The sequence below is a fragment of the Lepidothrix coronata genome, unplaced genomic scaffold (assembly GCF_001604755.1).
Source record: "Lepidothrix coronata isolate B3197 unplaced genomic scaffold, Lepidothrix_coronata-1.0 Scaffold165, whole genome shotgun sequence".
NCBI lineage: Eukaryota > Metazoa > Chordata > Aves > Passeriformes > Pipridae > Lepidothrix > Lepidothrix coronata.
Window position 1 is genome coordinate 1925438 of NW_016690345.1, and position 19873 is coordinate 1945310.

Sequence of the window (19873 nt, forward strand, 5' to 3'; positions counted from 1 at the left end):
GACAGGGATAAATATGTCAAACTGAGCTGTAATGCTTCCAAACACACCTGCACCCAGGTAAGAAAAATGACAGTCTGGATTGCCCGCACCAGGAGAACAGAGAGCTGACTTCATAAGAAGCTGTGCAGCTGGCAAGTCCATTTTCTGTTCCTTTAATTAAAATACAGAGCACTGGCTAAACGGTAAACATTTAATTAGATTTGTCTCTATGTTTCAATATTAATAAAACACATGAAAAATGCATTAAGAGCCAGCTAATTGGAGGCTCTCCAAAAGTAGCTGTAAATGAGCAATTATAATACAATTGGGGTGTGGTTCCTCAGGGATCCCCAGGACTGATGCTTCTTAATATTCCAGCCAAAGGTTTAGAAATTATTAAAAAATCCCAGGCAATAAAATGTACAGATGACAGAAAGAGTGAAATCCCAGCAAATTACAGTAAAGAGCAGCCAGTATCAGAGAGTGAGCCAAGCTGGTGGGTAAGCTGGAGTCACTCACATCGAATGGCTTTTATACAGCCAAACATAGCATTGCATATTTCAAAACAGAACACACAGGTTACATTTTGTGGGGGGAAAAGGGAGTTTCTAAATCACACAGATTTCAGAACTGCCTGAAAACCAGGCAGTCTTGCTGTTGTGTGAAGCTGAAACACAAAGGCTACAATTTTTATTTCTATGGGATATTGGTTAAATCTGTAATAAAATGCTATATTCACTCAGGTTTCTGCCTTCTAAAAGAAAATAGAAAAATACACGTAGTTTACATTGACAAGCAACTAAAATTATTCTGGGGCTGGAAAGAAATTCCTCACCGAGAGAGATATGAGAGCCCCTACCTGCTTAGCTTATGGAAGAAGATCAGAAGGTGAGCTGATTACATGGTACATGCCATTTCTGCAGGGAGAAAATGCTGGCTATGAGAGCTCTTTGAGTCAGCTGGAGGAAGCGTAAGATGGAACAACATCTGCAATTTAAAACTGTGTTCCAATTAGAGATAAAGGTAACAGAGAATTAGAGATAAAGCTGGTATTATTCCTTTTAATACTAGGAAGTAACCAGCTTCTTGAGGGACAGCTGCACTTCTGCAAATCTTCGGAGCAGTGCCAGGATAGTGTGCAGAGGACCAAAGCCTTGTGCTCACCCATCCCACAGCTGCAGGAGCTCCAGCCTCACTGGGGCTGGAACTGCTGCTGAAACTCAAAGCTGGGTTAGAAGATAAGCTGCGGTTGGGGAAGTTACTGAGCTCAATGACAGGCAAGTTGATGGTACTTCAGGGCCTCCACATACAAGGGAATCAGTGCTAATGATGTTTCAAGGCTTCCTTTGCCCTTGAAAAATCTATGAATCAACAGGTAAAATGGAGTGAAGTTTTAAAGCAGTGTTTCCCTGGAATACATCGTGGGATTTATTGAATCACAGGCACATCACTGAAGATCAAGATTTTTCTCCCTGTGTACCATGTAACACTGCAGCAGTACTTCTGCACAGATCAGAACCTGGATGTTTTTACATTACTAGGTGCAATTAGGTACAAAGCAATGACTGAGGAGTACTACATTATGAAAAGCAAGTAACTGAAACTGTTCTGTCCAAAAAAGTATATTGCCAAAAAATTCCAGCTTTTTTCCTCAGCTGACAGGGGCTCAGTTGAAAAGCCAGATCAATCAAGGGAATTTTTTCCACAGATCTCACTTCAGAGTCTGAGCAGAAACTTCAGTTCAGGAGAACACTTTAAAATGGGTTTAATTTTCATAGAATTTAGTTTGCACAACTCCAAGCATATGCCAACACGCAGTCTTGCATTTTTCTTGAATAATTCCTTGAAAAGCAGCTTTTCTAACTCTTTTTTAAACTTGGAAATGGAAAGTAATTTTTTAATCTTTATTATCCAAACAGTTACCAGCTCCATCATGAACATGTATCCATATAGATTCGGTATTTTTAAATGCATTATTGGCTGATTTGAACATTTGCTATTGGCTATGCAAGTGACCTCAACACAACAATTCAAACCTTACAAGTTTTTCTGTGAAACAGAGCCTTCAAGCAAAGTTCCTCTGAAAATTCTGATTTTGTCTTTGTCAAATCCTGCAAAAGAGCTCACCTGGCACAAGTTGGGGCTTGGCCAGTTCCTGCTAACAACAAAACCATGGAGAACATTGAAGACACCAATCAAAGCAGCCAGGTTTTCACTGGACTCTCCCAACAGCTGGTCAGAGAGCAGTTGCCTACTAATCTAGAGGCATTTTAGATGAGAAGTCTAATCCTGATTTCCTGCTTTATTTCTTGCACCATCACTGGGAGTTGCACCTTGCATTTCTAGCTCTGGTTCTTCAGTTAAGGGACTAAATCCAACAAGTGGATGTGCTAACAGGGGAATATGCTCTTGCAAAGCATGGCTTTAGCATGCTTAGCTAATGCTTGAATTCATGGATGATTTTTGGAAGGAGAGAAAACAATTTTGAACATTGCAGAAACAATTTCAGTGACATAAACCTAAAGGGAGAATTTTATTCCTTAGAGAGTTAAGCACTTTTGATACTCCCACTGCAAGGTGCCCAGCTTAAAAACCCCAGGCTGACAGTGCCGAATTCAGGTGGATGGAAGAGAAGGCTGCTTTCAAATTACAATTAATTCCAAAAGCTTCAGTTACAAGATACCAGTATGGGAAGGCTCTGCAAACAGTAAATACTAGTTGTATTTCAGCATGTGAGTCGAAATGCCAGGCACAGAGGATCTGTCCTCAGAAAGCTGGAACATGTGTGGTCCCTGGTACAAGGTTTGTTTATTCCACTGCAGCTGCACTGCTGGCAGCCACCAGCTCTGTGCATCCTAACAGCAACACCATGTCATTCAAAGGCCTCTAACATGAGCTTTCCTGCTTTCATGTGATCAGAACTTGAAGCAATGGGTAGAATGCATTTTAGGCTAAAGAAACAGAAAAAAAGGAGTAGCAGCTCTTAGAATTCACATCTGCAGTATTTCTGTCAGCGTTTAAGATGCCACGGCCTTTTCAACTGGCTTCTTAACACTGATGTGACAATGAAAGTCTGCAAAGAAGGGAATCAGAAGAGCTTTATTCCTAGAGTTCACCGGCCATCTTCTCTCCTGTCTAGCACTGATGTAAATGAAGAAGGTTGCCAGAGTTGGCAGATCCAAGCTATGAAACAGGCACAGAGGCAGGGGACTGATTTCACTTCAAAGCATCTTCGTTTTACTCCGCCCTTTTGTCTTCCTCCTCTGTTGATAGCCTTGGAGCAGCAGGGAGGGTTGCAAATGAAATTATCCCTGAAGTTGGACCATTACCAGCTTTTCTGGCTGGCTGGGGAAGTGAGCAGCACCAGCAGCTTGCCCTGTCAGCTCCCTCACAAGGATCGTGGCTGTGCCCGGAGTGACACACACTGTGAAGCACAGGTGCCCACAGTGTGACACTGCACTTGTATCAACCTGCTGGAGCCACTCTGGCATTGCCCAAAACCCAGCAAGTGGTGGGCTCTCCTCTAAAGTTGGGCCTTTGCTCTTTTGGATACACAGACACTTTTAGAGTTGATTTTATGTCTGCTACCGATGCCAGTGATGCCAAAACAATAAACTGCATTTCAGGCTGTAGGACCTGCTGGAACAATGAAGTACCTGATTCTGACATTCATGGCAGTTTGCAGCCTTTGTCCACAGAAATACTCTCTGCCAGGGACCACTACTGAGGTGGTCTCAATGAAACAGCCCTAACAATTCCCAGGGCATAAGCTACTCCTCAGGTCCTGCCAGTCATGGCTAAACATGGCGCATGATGTGCCATGCCTTACATGATCACACACTACCACACAAGACTCACAAGGCACAAGGCTTACCATGATCACACACTTCCACAGACTTTCCTAAATTACTACTAGGATGGACTTTGCTGAGCTTCACATAGCAGGTTTGGTTGGTTCACGTTCCCAGGTTGATGTTGCCTCTCCTGTAAAGGCTTATAGATAGGAAGTAAAACCCACAAATTCTTTTCAAAATATTCTGACATGGAAAGTCCCGCAGGGCTTTCCTTGACATCTCTTGCACTTAGGATATTCTCAGTAATGCCAAGCAAGGTGTACTTACACAGTTCCAGTGGACTTATGTGGCAGTAAATCGGCAGTATATGAGAAACTGGTGTTTAAACATGTTTCAAAATGGCTTTTTGTAGTCTCTTTGCTAACTCATGCTTCTTCTTCCCAAGACCCCCCACGGCAGGTGTTACCTCTGTCTCAGGAATGTCCTGAGAAGATATCAAGAAGTCTTCTCACTGGCCTTTTTTAACCCCTTCCTATTGGTTGTTAACCCCTTCCTGTGACTGGTGTTCCTGTAAGCCCCTTGAGACCTGTAATTGGTTACTCTGTGAATCCTCCTAAACCTATATATGTAACCAACCCAACAATAAACTCGCTCTTGCCTCCTCTCCATGTCCTGTGTGCTGTCTCTGTGGCTGCCATGGTGGGGGAAAGGGGGGAGCACCTCTCCCCTCCAGCCTCCGGGGCGGAAGAAACCCCTGGTGCTGGAGTTTCCCCCTCCCTATCCACCCTCAACCATCGGAAATGGCCCCTCAGATGGAAATGGAACCAGAAATGGTACCCCAGGGAGGAGAACCAGAGACTTAACCAAGATTTGCACTGGATAGGAGACACCTGAGATTCAAACAGTAAATACATACACATACTGGATCACAGCATGAGTCACAGTCTATGCAGAAAGGAACCGAAGACTGTTACACAGTGGACATCATTTGCAGCATTGATTTTAATGTGAAAAAGTGAAAACTAGCAAGGCTGGGCACAGCAAGCACCCACACTGCCTAGCAGATTATGAAAAGTGACATATGAGCCAAAATTGAGAAGTATATACCTCATTTAATTACATTCTATACCGATTTCCATTCTAAGGTTATAATTCAATGCTCATTTCTCCAAGTTGTATATGTGTGCCTAAAACACATGTGCACCCCCCCACAGACAGGTATTCAATTATAGGCTATTTTAGATAGTGGGTTCTTTGTTTCCCAAAGCCTTAACACCCTTGTTAAACCATTTTAGCCATCGGTTGGCTTTCTGTATACTGGGGTTTAGATTTTCACTTACATAAGCTATGAAGACAGAAATGGTTTGGATTAGCTAATTTAATCAAATTTCACAGGACTCACGAATAATATTGAGATGGAATCCAGTTTCTTGGAGGAGACTTATGTTTACTAAATTAAATATAGTCCAACTGTGCACCACTTCAGCCCAAGTAAGGAAAAATATGGGTGGCTATCTTACTAAAGCTGCCTTGGGATGCAGCTTTCAATCATCACTGACATAATGCTGTTTATCACGTTGATCAAGCACAAATGGCAAAGTACGAATTGCTCCTTCCCTGTGTCTGAAAACAACTCAAAAGGAATCAAAAAATGTTTGAAAAAAACTGAACTTGGGTACATACATCCTTTCATCTTGCTGTGGGAGCTAATATTTGCCTTCTTTGCTTTCAGGGTGTGATTCCAAAAGTACTCAGTTCTGGTTCCTCTGGAGTCACCAGTAAAACTTTCGTTAGCTCAAGAAGGTAGCACTGATGTTGGTTGCTTTTTTTAAAAGAGCTTATTACCTTGGTGTCGCAGAAGCATTTGTCTTGAAGATCTGGCAAAGGTTAAAAGAAAACCCAATAACAGAACAAACAAGTAAGAACGGAGTCTTTTCCTTGAAGTAATGACTCATAAAAGGATACAGGCATCCCCTCACCTTCAAAGGTTTTATCAATTCTGCCTAGAACTGATCATCACCAGTGATGAGGGGTTTTTAACATGCAAATAAGATAGCTGGCTGCATTTACAAATGTGTCAAGTTTCCAGCCAGAAGGCAGACAAGAAGAGCCTCAGATCCCAAGCTGGAACATCAAGGAGCAGTGCAGTTTGGCAGGCTCCTGGAGGAAGCCTTATCTCAAGTAGCTGTGCTCTGGTATTGAGGGTAACAGGTAAGATATACAAAAGCAAGTCAGCCTTATATAAAATCTGTTACAATACAAATCACCTGGCTAAAAACACATTGCTGGCTTGAAATTACGGGGACTCGTCTAATGGTCTTTGCCCAGTCTCTCAACCTTTTTTATTTTTCATGAGTTCCCAACATACAATCAAGCTTTTCCTAGGCTGTAGTGAAAGCTAAAGAGGCAACCAATCATTTAAACATCCTTGAGGGACACCTTCTCATATGGTAAACAATCCAGAATGCTCCTATATTGGAAATGCTCAGAACAATATGTCTGCTGTGGTGTCACTTCTGACATCTGATATAAACTTCTTCCTAGCCTATATCTGAATTTCAATGTTGATACATCCTGAGGGTACTGTTTAATAGCACGGTATTCATTCTGAATGCACTTTTCTACATTACAGAACATTTTACTTAAAAGCTCTGTATCACTGTCACCACCGTTCACCAGAATTCAGCATTGCTGCAAGAATCATAAGAATCATCAAAATACTACTGAAGGTGAATAACTCTAGGGAAGGGAAATAGATAAACGGATCAAACAAATTAATCAAAGTACACAGATATTTCATGTTTGGAATCGAAAGCTCTAAAATAAAGACAATGTAATAAAACCAGAGACTTATTGGCTATATTGTGAAGAGCACCACAGCCTTTCCAAATTCTCTCTCTTTCTTCAGGGATATACACACAAGACAACAGGATAACTATTTCTTTGAGGTTCATTTCTCATCTAAAGTCAAAATATTGATGAGCTTGTACCAGCAAGCTGCTTACTCCAGCAGCTAGTTATCATGCCATAGACAGACCAGTGCAATTCAAGGACCAGCCTGAGCAGCAGGAACAAATGCAAAGCAAACAATAACATCTGTGCTTCCACAGCAGCACAGTGGCTTTAGCAATACAGAGAAAAAAGAATATGCAGAAGAGAGGAAGTAGATGAGAGAAAGTTCAGAAGATCTGTGATGTTCACAAATACTCTCTACAGACACAGTGTTTTTAAGATGAGACTAAGTGGTCCTCCAAGCCGTGTACAAACATAGAAGAATGCAGGGAACAATGAAGGGGAAATTTATAAACACAATTCTCTGTAACAGAGGATCAGGGAAAACTTGTGGCCGTACTGTTTCATGCCGAGTAGATCACAATGTCAAGAATAAAAGGAGTACTTACATCCTGAGCTGCCATTCGTTGGAACCAAGGTGAAGTTGGAGGCCCAGGGGTTACGCACAATATCCTGCCAATGAATGGTGTCTGCGAAGCAAAGGAATTTGTTCTGGCCAACATACACCCCTCCATTCAGTATTTCTGCATAAAAGAACAAGAGAAGATACTCGTAAGACTTTAGACAGACAGCTGATCGAATCTATTGCTGCTCTGTGTGCTGGAGAGAGAGGACGTGGAATTTAAATGCAAAAAATTCTAACTGTAATCTCACTTAATACTCTAAAAACTAGAGGGCAAGTAGCTTAGAGTATTTGTAAAGAGGAACCCTTTATTTACATGCAAAAGAAACCTGATGAAGACAAGTCATACAGTTGCTAAACTGGGCTTACCTGTTGTTCCAGTGTGATCATGTATAGAACAGTTCTGTTATTTGTGGGTAAAATAACCTTTAACACTTAAATCGCTTTAAAAAAAATGAGTAACCAACCACACTATACTGTATTTAATAAATATACAGAAATGCTTACAGCTTATAATAATGTCCTCCACTGAGCCCACAGTACAAGAGAAGGGTCCAGTCATCACAATGTCTGGAAAAGCATATTTAATGATAAGCCTGTGCTGCTTGATCCAAAATACCCAAATACACAGTAGCAATGATCCACACCTCAATACTATGACCCAAAACTGCCACTGAGGTGCCTTGCTGGAAGCTTTATGTTGAAGGGAGATGGCTTCTGAGCAGATAGAAATTTTGAGGGTTTTTTTGCATTGTGGGTTTTTGTGTGTTTTGTTGTTTGATTGTTTGTTTTTGGTTTTTTTTTTAATTTTGTGTTTATGTGAATTTGTTTAAAAAAATGCTTTGTTACCCTGTCTCTAAAGACTTGATTTATCAAATCTCAACATGAAAATGATCTTACAGTTGTTGGTTGTAGCATCAGGGTTTCCTCTGAAGCAATATCTTGGCTTTTTACCCTCTAAACTCTTGTTCAAATTCACAATTTCTCTACTTAACCCGGCTCTCCTATTTACAAAGCAGAGGACAATCCACGTGACTTTCATTAAAACTAACAGGAGCTATGCAGCTAAAACCTTTGGCACCGCTCAGAGTCACAGATTCAAGCCTCAGCAAAGAAATGTTGAAGGTTAGTTACTAATGACACCTTAGAATGACATTAAGTGGTGCTATACAGCCAGGAGTGCCACACTGCTCACAGAGACATTAAGAATAATTCTTGACTAGGGTAGCAATGATTAAGGTCATCTGATAGCCCTCATCTCCCAGGAAAACCTTTAAAAGCTGTAGTTGGAATGCTAATGTTAACAAACAACAAGGAAGGAATACTGCATTTAATTTATTTTTTTTTTAAATTTCGGGGTTTGCAGGCCACAGCATGTAGAGGAGGCAGCCTGAACAAAGAATGTATTAAATAAAGGGTCATCTGTAAATACATCTTTCCGCCATATTAAACAGTATTAGTATTTCTTGGAAACCTCTGGTTTAAAAGCTTGGCTTTTCATTGAAAAGGGTCTTAAAATGAAAACAACAATAATAATCTTATACAGAAAGGAATCTGGATTAGAGATATAGCAATGATCTGTCTGTATGATATTCTTATGATCCCTGAAAAAAAACATACAGCATCTGTTAGCAATTCTGCTCTGGGGAAAAGGTGGGACTTAGAGAACACTTGAAAACATGACTAGTGATGATTTCTCTGTGTTATTCCAGCTGTACCGGATTAGCTAATCTATTATGGCCTAGATTTTGATGAAAAATAACATCTAACAAGCCATGAAGATCTGTAAAATCTGTGTTTGTAGCTTCTTAAATACTTGCACACGATTCCACATAGTTCCTCTATCAATTGGTACATCTAAGCTGGCATCATTTCTGGGTTTCAGAGCATTCACTCATGACAGTAACTATCAAAGTTTTCTTTCTGCTAGTAACTTTGATGCATTCTTGTATAGCAGGCAGGACCTCAATCTGAAAGTAATTCCAATAGTTTCAATTTGTGGAGAAAGACTTTTCAGCACAAAAGTAAACCAGAAAGTGTTCCCCCTGTACTTTAAGGGAAGCTGACAGCTTTCACTGTGATTTACTAGAAGTAAACACAGAAAATGCTCTGCCTTGCCACATCACTGAATAATAAGTGTTGTTCTTGCTGCTCTTTCCCAAAAATGTGATGCAGTACCTCCATTTGCCTTGCACTGTACCATTTTTCACAGGGGACGGGATTAAAGTTTACAGGTCTATTCATGTGCTGAGGCACTAATAAACCTGAGTAACAATATCAAAGGTGGGCTCTTGTGGATATTAAGTAATCCTGAGTTCAAAGTTTAGTAGGATTTTTAAAGTACTTGTGCTTGACTCGTCCTGCTCTCTGGGATCCAGACTCATTTCCATTCTACCCTCCCGTTCCAGCCTGCTATCCTAATTTTCTTTATGCTGACTCCTCGGTATGTGTAAATCAGCACAGATGCATTGGCTTCAGTGACTTAAACTCAAATGCATTCTGCACTTCTCTGCCCTCTTTTAGCAAGAACAATGCCTGGGAAGACCTAATAAACCCTGTTACATGTTAAGCAAATGAAGCACAAATGTAATCAATATACAATAGAGTTACTGTATAATGAACTCATCATCATAAAGTCATCATCTCATTTTAATTTACAGCCCTGAAAGTGAGAGATAAAGTTAAACAATGAACAAGAGGAGAAAAGAAGGATCTCTGCCTGCACAGGAGAGCTAGCAAAGGAAGCCAGGCAGAAAGAGGTTTCTTCTCCTGTGTGCAACACCTGAGGTACCTCTTTAGTGAACTTTTTCCGAGGCTGGAGCAGGAGAGAGAGCAAAAAGTCCTGAAGTGAATTTTGTGAAGAAAGAAGACTCTTCCTGCCTAAGAAGCACTAAAAAGGACTGCTCACAGTGAAATACATTTTAAATATCTTCTGGGGAGAGTGTTTTTTTCCTCTAAAACAATTTTTTGTGAAGTTGGAAAATCACTAGTTCCAAAACAACCCTCCTGCCTGGGACAGCAGGCAGAACACTGGGCTCTACCAACTGCTGCCTGAGACACCGTCAGTCCTGCGCTGGCAGCAAGTGTCACCTTTGGGTTTCTTCATTGCTCAGGGACACAGAGTTACAATAGGGCATTTTCAAGCACAAGACCCACCAGCTTTCAGTGGGAAAAAAGTTCCTAAAGGTGTCAGACAACTTTGCATGCCTTCCTATAAGGTACCAGTGGCCACACTTTAGAGTGCCATTATCTCCCATTTCGGCTCCAGGGCTGAACCGGTGCCCCAAGCAATAGAAGCAGCACCAAGGTCTTCTCCATTTGATTCTGAAGGGAATGCAAAATCTTATGATCGTCCTTATTAGAGCTGCTATACTGGCTTAAAAGCAGTATAATTCTGTAAACAAAGTTATATGAAAATAAATCAGCAAATGCACTTCCCACTGACTCCTGTCATTTTGCTTATTGCTGTCAAATGATTGTGGGGAACTTACAGCTACATATTTTTAAAATTCTCTTAAAGGGTTATTGATTCAGAAAGCTAAATCAGAAGCATATTATTTGTTACAGCTGCTATTTTCTTACTTTCATTAGCCTTATGAACCATTCCCACAGAACTTGGGTAACCCACCATACAATAAAACAGGAGAAATGGAAACGTACAGTCTCTTGCTACCCAAAAACACAGGTATCTCCCACTGTCCACAAAGTGCCAGGGAACACAAATAGGTATGTCACACAATTTATACTCAGTCTGTCAAGTTCGAAAAGGGGCTTGGGATCAGTTTGATTGCAGTCAGTGAAAACACTTTACCAGCTACCAAAGCTTAAGATCACTGTAAATAAGGCAAAGGGACACTGGCTCTGCAAGGGTGGTGTCTGCTTAGATCCAAGATGGAAACCACTTTCCTTCTTCCATCTGTTAAAAGGGCATTTTCTTCAGCTGACTTTTTCTTGTGTACAGTGTAATCCCTCACGGTCTGTTATCTAACTTCTAATGGGGATTAAATTGGCAAAACATGTTCACATTCTGCAATGTACCCTGAAGTAAAAGTTATTCGTTTGTGTTTATATGCAATGGGGGCTGTAAACATCTATTTAGCTGTAGAATCTGTTTCTAAAATCGGTATAAAACTGGTTATAAAAGGGCTATTGCTATTTAAGGTTGCAAATTAAAAGCTCTTCTCTGGTGCTATGAAGCCAGCTGGCATGATGAACTGGAAGAAGGCACAGTGAGAGGGAAAAGAACTAGCTCTGAAGTGGGCAGAGAGGGGGGAGGGAGTTAATTAGGAAAAACTGTTGGGCATGTCCACTGTAACCACTCCAAAACCAAACCAGAAGATATCTTACACCTTCCAAGCTGATTGACTGCTAAGGAAACAGCTGTCCTTTATACTACACCACATACAGGTATACCCTGTACACACGTATTTTATAACACATGCTGATGATACCTTAATAATACCAAGGTCAGCCTCATTAGAGCTGAAGCACCTTTGCAGGATGACAGTGCTGCATCTTCACTATCAGCACCCAGGTGATGGGCATCTGTTGTCTGACACTGTAGCACTCCCAAAATACTCTCGTATTTCACCCAAGATGCTGAATGCATTATCCAAAACCAGCTTTGGTCTGAAAATTTCATGCCAAACAAAGTCTTTTGATCTCTCTGAATAGTTGACTGCTGATGACCCACTGGGAAAGCACTTCAGGTCCATCATTAATAAGCTCTGTCTTAAAGGGTAATGAGAACTGGGTGCTTTAGGAGACAATAGCTCATCCATCATCAATCAAGATCTCAAGTTTTTATACAGATGATTTAAGAAGAGTTGGACTGTGTAAAATTGAAATGTCACATTTGTATTGGGAGATGGGGAGAGTTGGGTAATGAAAATGAGAGTTTTAACCTTCTCCATTTCAGCTCAACGACCACACTCAAAAGCTCATGGCTGTGGAATCCGTGTCCCAGCTAGAAGCCCCAGACAGCCTTCGATCTCAATTACACAATTTCAAGTAAAGATTATTTGGGTCATTAGCTAGAAGTCAGTTTAAAGGCTCAATGGTAACAGCAAGATATTCTTTATTTCTATCAAAAGCAATCAGTGTTATGTGCAGCCTGTGGGTCTGTGCTTCTAACTGCTCAATAACTAATGGCACTGGATTGTAGAACCTGAGCATAAATCTTCCAATCCTAGCTCCCTATTTTGCTGCTTAAATAAAAACAATGTCATTTGATTACCTTTCACTGAGTTCAATGGGGTACTCTTTTCACCACAAATATGTGTGAAGATGGGCTCACAGGGTCCTTGCAAGTCATTTAGCTCCTTCATTAAAGGACAACAGACTCCAGGCCACTCTTTTTTTAGTCATCTCTCAAAAGGGAATATCTGTTTCATGAACAGGTTCAGCCACATTAAACCAACTCAAAGAAGGCAGGTACCTGTTCAGATTATTCCTCTGTCTGTGCACGCCTTGAATTCCTCCTTCTCACAACCTTATTAAAATAAGACACCAAATCATTTAGCTGGTTACTTTATAAAAGCAAACAACAGTGCAAATTATCCCAGTCCTTTGTGGTGAACACTCCAGAGCAATGGGCCCCATTTCACCCTGCACCCTGAGCAGTTACTGAGGCAATTGGGCACAAAATGCAGCTACAAAGTCCCAAAGGGTTGAGTGCATGGAGAAAGTGATCCAAAATGCTGTGGAAGAGCGTAGAAACAGCTGAATCAAACAAGTAACACAAAACTCCTTCACCCATCTAAAAGGAAAGAAAACAGTTGGGTACAAGCTCAATTTAAGATGTGCTTCTTTTCACCAGAAATAGTCCTATTCTGAAGCATAATTGTTTTATTTTCTTAACACACTTGGCTTGTGCTAAAGGAAATGGTCTCTCTCCCTAATCCCGCTAGATTCGCTTGTTTTAGTGGTTTCTCCATTTAACCCACCTTGTAATGACCACAGCAGATTCTGCCTACTTGGATCTTTATTCCTCAAAGTGTGTTGGCCCATGTTTGCATTTAAATCACCCCCTTCCCCTCCACTCTGGAGGAGGCTTCCTGCTCTGCAACAGTTACTCTGCTTTGATGAGGGAAGATAAAGAGGTGCACTGATTCCAACCAACTGTACTTTTGTTAACCACATATCTGCCTTCAGTATTACATATCTTGATGTTAAATAACAACAGGGTTGACACAATGCTGTATGACCAGCCTCAGCTCCACCATTTCCTTTGCAGATGGTTAACTGCAGGAGCAGTGGTACCTGTTTACAGTTACCCATCTCATTTGTTTCCTTCTTTTCCCATCACAGGCTTTTCAAAGCTGTTTGACCCTGTTGACTTTGCACAGGAAGAGTTTTCCTGTAATATATTAGCTCTGTTACAGGGATATTAATTTTCAGGAGGAGATGCTAATTGCCTCACTTTGCCCAGTCAAATTCTGAACCCGGTGTTAGAAGCCAAGTGCCTGAGTTACTGTTTACTTAATAGAATTTATGGAGTGACAGGTAGATTAACAGATTTAAACCCTAACATTGTAGCAATCCAAGGGGCTTCCTGTGGGTTTCTCCAAATCAAGAAGAGAGGCAGAAGAGGTCGTGGCTGTCCTTGTGGGTGCTAAGGTGGACATCGATCAGCAGTGCACCCACGCAGTGCTGAAGGGTGATTACACAGTGGGTGTAGAGCCAGCAGGTGAGGAGGTGACTGCTGGGTACTCATGAAGATGCATCTGAAGCACTGGGTCCATTTTGGGCACCCTAGCACCACACAGTTGTTGTTAAACTACAAGAGAGTCCAGAGAAGGACCACTACGGTAGAGGCTGGAGGACTTGTCACATGAGAGGTGAGAGGACCTGGGCTTGTCTAGCCCGAAGAAGCGCTGACCGAGGAGGGGGGAACCCTAATCACAGCCTGCCTCTACCTAAAGGAACACTATAGGGGAACACAGACTTCTTGGAAGTGCACAGACTAAGGACAAGAAGCAACAGGCACAAGCTGCAAGAAAAATATTCTTCACAAGAGTGTGGTTAAGCACAGAAGCAGACTGACCAGAAAACTGGTGCTATCTCCACTGCTAGACATTTTAATAAACAATGAACAACCTGATCCTTGTGTGAAGTTAGTCCTGCTCTGAGAGAAGATTGGACCAGATGACCTCCAGGTATCCCTTCCAACCCAAATCATTTTGTCCTCCTACAATTATTAATCATCTACTACCACAGTACTTACAACACTCCATAAGCAATTCATTCTCTAAATTTTTATGGAAGCATACCTAATTTTAAAATTTTATATATTGATAAATGGTAATATAAAACACATATCTGGAAGATAACATATTTAAAAGCACATCACATGCATGTATAAAGAAATGCTACAGCATTTGAAATACAGAACCTATTTCACTCTCTCTGTCCCCCATTTCATGCAAAGGGGACGTCTGGACTAAGAACCATTACAGCTTTCAGTATGAAAAAAACTGCTGCCCTTCAATCTTTTGATTTTTGGTAGCAAAAAGAAAATTGTATTCATTTAAGTCATTGCAATGAATCATTGATGAGTTTCAAATTACTGTCTAAAGAGAGCGTGACACATTGCTGGCTCACCCCAGAAGACACACACCCTTGAGCTCAATAAGAGCAGCAATAAGCCAACAGCCAGAAATGAGCATTCATTTCATTCACGGGAACCATGACTTAATATTCAGGCATCACAGGCCTCTCTGCTGGGAATGCCTGCATCCCAGTTACCAGTGATGGTGTGTTCATGAAGGGATGAGCTGTTTCTGCAGGGTGCTGGTGTGTGCCTCTTCAGAGAGTCCTCCTACAGCACACCTTGGGAGTGTCTTACCTTTCAGCTGTTCCAAAAAAATCATACCTCTGAGTATGGATTTCAGCAAGAGTGCACAGCATCTGATTATACAAAAGTCTCTAAAACTTCTGCATCCAAAACAAATCTCTTCTCTGCCCCATTCACAGAAGGTGCAGAAGGGGAGATGACGTGTCGCACGCTTGGGTGCACCAATGGAGCAAAGTCTCCTAGTGTCCCAGCAGGCCCCAGAAAGCCTGGAGATTCTGACGGATACCCCAGTACTGGAATTTATTTCTGCTGTCTGTTTATCTTTAATAATGAGCATCTTTAATAATGAGCATCCTGTAGGACACAATCTGGTGTAATGACCCAAAGCAGCTGTATCAGCGCTTGCCTTGCCCATGTCTTTCACAACACAGCCCTTGTTTTCTGCATGAGGCATCTTCCAAATCTGTTCAGTGAAGACTGAACAGACCTCGGTGTCACTTTGCCCTCTTGAAATGCTACCTATGCCCTTTAGCATGTTACATAGCTGATACACAACCAAGCAACAATTCCTGACTCATCATGATAGCTCAATGTTAATTTTTCCTCCTAAGTTGTCTAGAACTTTTTCTGCGATTGAAGCATTTCTCCAGATGAATGGTTTCTGCTCCTGAGGGGCAGTATGCCAGCCTTCTAGCAAAGTGAATGGCTTCCAGAAGAGTTTCCTAGTACCTCCAGGGCACTTCCACTGGCTGCAGATTCACCCACAAACTCTACAGAGAACCACCGGTCAAGGCATCCTGGTGGTCAGATCACAGATGGATTCTTCAACCATCCTCCTTCACCTCTGACCAGTTGTTTTGCTGCCTCAGAGTCCTGGTGTAAGGCACCGGGACCTACACCTTACTGTCCCACTGCTACAACAGGGACTCATCCCACTTTCTTCCTTCCCTGATACCAAGGGCAGGCAGCCAACAGTCAAGGGAGTCTGAAGAAATATGGGGAGGCAGTGAAGAGAGAGTCCTACTCCAAGAAAGAAAAAGTGGAAGCTGGTGCTCAGAGCCACCTAATAGGTATATGGTCCACTGAGCCAAACTGAACCCTTAAGGATTCCAGCTCTCCAATGAAGACTATCTTACATTTCCTATCATCTATGTGGGCCAAATGTGAGAAACAGCACTGAGAGAACTTATTTTTATTTTTCCCCTAAAGTTTTTACAAAGTTCTCTCTTCACAGGATATTCATCTCATTTCTCTACACAGGATGAGGCTATATACTTTGACTGACTCACTTTTGTGTTGCCAAGACAGACGCAAGCATTTTAAACCCCTCTCCTTGTCAGAACATTTACTATATAATATTTTGATCAAACTTGTAATGTTTCATGTCTGCTGGTGGCAGCTCTCAATTTATCTTTTCCATCTGCTGAGATAAGTAACTGTGAGACTACAATGTCCCTGTTCTCCTGGCATCAGCTTTTCATATAAGAGTAAATGTTGCATGGCAGTTTGCTTGCCATCACTGCTGCACACTTTCCAAGTGTGCTTTTCACATGGAAGTCAAGCAGCAATAGGAACAGAAACCTCGTCAGGCCACGGGCGTCTGAATGCAGCAGGGCTTCCCTGCAGCATCCCCAGGAGCTTCAGCTCTGGCATTATCTGGTGGTGTATTTTTCAATTCTTTTCCTACAGCCACTGATAAACCAAGCAGCCTGCTTTCTATCCCAAGCACATCTGGCACTCAGGCCTTAAACTTGGCAAACAGACTGATGGCCTTCTGTCTTGGAGCGCAAGTGCCTCAAGTACATCCTGATTGGCATCAGCATGCAGAAATTCCTTCCCCTTTGAAAAAAATAGTTAAGATCTGGATGTAGTGGTAATTTCCTCCATTTTCTGAAAGGCTGTAAAAAATTACTGGCTCCATAGAGCCCTTCTCTTTCAAAACTGTCATAATGTGGCTTGGAATAATCCTGGAAGGGTGCCCAGACCCACGTCCAGCTGCATCCTGAGTTTCAGTACAAGTATTTGCATACAGGCTAGTAATTGGCATGCAGCTGGTTTATGCCAGCTCCAGCAATTGCATAACCCAACTAATCTTTTCTCTGGGCTCAAAAGAGGAGCCTGTGTCCGCTGAGCTTAACATTTCTATACGGGATCTGTTCAAGTGTGCTCTCACATTTCTATGCCGTGTTGTTAACCTCCCCTGAGACACAGTGTCAACTCTTCGAAGGGGAATTTTAATTGAAATTTGTCTTGAGGTGGGAAGTGCCTCTGCTTTTCCCTGGCTCTCCTGTGCTGAAACTGTGCAAATGACATGCTGAAAATCGTCCTCCCACACAGAAATTTCTGAAGTGACTGTGGATCCTATGAGCCATAAGGACCTTGGACTGCATTTGCCCTCCTAGTGCTGTAGCTGGGAACAGCCAGATAGTCAAAAGAAGGCCTGTAAAGTGAGGAACATCAATGTTAAATCACAGCAATCTGTAAGGCCTTCTTTGTAAATTCATGAGTTTGATAAGACCTGAGCCTCAACTATCCCAACTCATATTTTTTTCCATTTTAACCACTATAATTGCTAAGAGGTCGCTGTCAGTTCTTCTGACAAAAGCTTCTTGCTTTTGCACACACATTTAAATCGGGTTTCAAATCTGATGGAATGTCAGGGAACCTGTCCATGCTGTTGAGCTGCAGGCCCTGTGGAAACACAGCTAGCACATTCCTGCTAACTGTTCTCCATCCCCAAAACTCACATGCCTTCTCTGATCACCATGTTTGACCACACCTTTTTGACCTTAATTATGCCGGTTTTCTTTGCATCTGTCACAAGTTAATAGTGAAACAGTAGCAACAACTAAAATGTGGCTGCTCTGTACCAAAAATCCAGAATTCAGTTCAATTTTCCCTAACTATTTACCTCAAAGCAGATGCTCAGGTGAGGCAAATAAGCAGGTGTGAATTCATGACAAAATAACCACTTTGGACAGTGGGAGCTAAAGCAATGGGTGACAAGATCCTAAGCAGAAGCGGTAGTTACGGTTTAGTTCACTCACTGTTTTAAGACCACCATCACTCTCCTCAAGTGTTCCCCAGTTGTTCTGCACACTATAAATACTAGCCCTTCTTATCTCCTACCAATCCTAATTTTAATATCATCTCATCCTACATTGCGGCTTTTTAAAAGCCACAATGAAAACACCCTCTTCTTTCTTTCAATCAATGTTTTGATGGTAACCAACATGGTCGCAAACATTCTCTCAAGAACACCTCTTTCTTTTCGCAGCTGATGAAGTTCATTGGACCCAAACTGCTCCTAGTTATGATCCAGTATATCAGGAGTGACGCTGTGGCCTGGCGTGACAGGGAAGTAAAACTGCAGTGAGACCTCCATCTCCATTAATAGGACACACATGGCTCTCACTCGTCACATTTCCTAACCTGTTTCTGCTCTGCACCCATGCAACCTTGGCAGGAGCGAGGGTTGCCTTCCTTTTCATATTTGATAGCAGAATACACTTTCTTCCTGGAAAAAGGATCAGTTTGCTTCCAGCTCTGCAGTTAAACCAGTCCAAACAGTTCCTGTCTGCAGGCAGCGAAAGTGCAGTTTGTCCTTGTCCACGCTCTCGCTAAACTGCAGCTGGCACTGATTGATGGGATTTATTTCAGTGAGATCGTTTTTAATAATGTAGACAACAGGAGGGAAGAGCAAGTGCCCCGACCCACCAGTTCTGCTGTACTAACTGCTATTCTTACAAGTCTTCGTAATTTTTTTTGCCAAAGAACTTCCAAAAAAACCCTACACAAGGGAGGGAAATCACTCAAACAGTTCATGGGCTGCAAACAGTTACTGAGGGTGAACCAAAGCGGATGTTCTCCTGGCTTAAGGGCTCGACTCAGTACAGTTCAAGCCTGAATCTCTGCCCCTGCATAGCCCATGGTTACCTTTGTGGCTTTTCTAACCACTGCCTTTTAGGATCACAATGTCTAAGTAAGTAAATAAATAAATAATAATAAGAGATACCCTAAATGATAATTTTTTTTCTCAGTCCACTGAATGCTATGCCCCAGAACTGGAAAAATGTTGGTAAAAGGATGGGTATATTCATCCTATCCAATATAGGGGGATGGTATTCTTCTTTGGCTTTAATAGTTTGTCTTTCTCTTGAGCTTCAGGTGTCTTTGCTCAAATTGCATAGGCAGGCATTGTAAGGCTGCAGAAGTTATATACCTGGCTATGCCTGGTCTTCAAAGGCTACAAAACATCTGTTGGTTGTCAAGAGCAGTTAATTAGTAAAATCGAAAAGATGGTTCCTTTTTACAAAGGCTTGGATGAAGCAGGGAGGGGGAAAAGACTCCAGGAAAGTCAAGCCTTGTGAAGGCCTGTAAGCTTTGTGCCTCTGGGCAAATTCCCAAGGCTGAAGTCTCAAGGAATTTAATGGTTCTTAATTCCACAGGATTGCTAATTACAGCCAAAGGAAGGTAATGAGATGTGATGTCAATGTTTAAATGAAAATAAAGAAAATAAAAAGCCTGTGGAATTTATTAGGCAGTCTCCCAGACACAGCTCCCCACCCACGGAGTGCCTGGGTGGGTGCTCAGATGAACTAACCAATTTCATAGACACAGTGACAGGAAAGGAAAACGAAATGGCTCCCAAACATTCCTCCCCACACCTTCTTAGAGGCTCTCTCCTAGTGAAGGTGGTCTCCTCTTTCAGCCCATCTCTAGAGGTCTGACAAACTTAGGTGGTTACAACAAGCTGCTTCCTGGTTCTTCCCTACATTCTAAGAAGATTTCCTCTTTCCCATCCCATATCTCCCTGTATGTCAGCTCTCTTTTCTCTTCTGGTTGTCTCCTGGCTTCAGGGCTCACTCAGGGCCTCCCTACCTGTCCCAC

The 19873-nt window shown here is 42.0% G+C and overlaps 1 protein-coding gene across 3 annotated transcripts in view; it reads right to left on the reverse strand.

Annotated features, from left to right (window-relative positions):
* Positions 1-19873, reverse strand: part of ERBB4 (erb-b2 receptor tyrosine kinase 4) — a 374576-nt gene that overhangs the window by 196234 nt on the left and 158469 nt on the right. For all 3 annotated transcript variants that reach the window (XM_017829495.1, XM_017829493.1, XM_017829494.1), the window contains exon 3: positions 7175-7309. In XM_017829495.1, coding sequence (XP_017684984.1) covers positions 7175-7309 — 135 coding nt within the window. The remainder of the gene's footprint in view (positions 1-7174; positions 7310-19873) is intronic.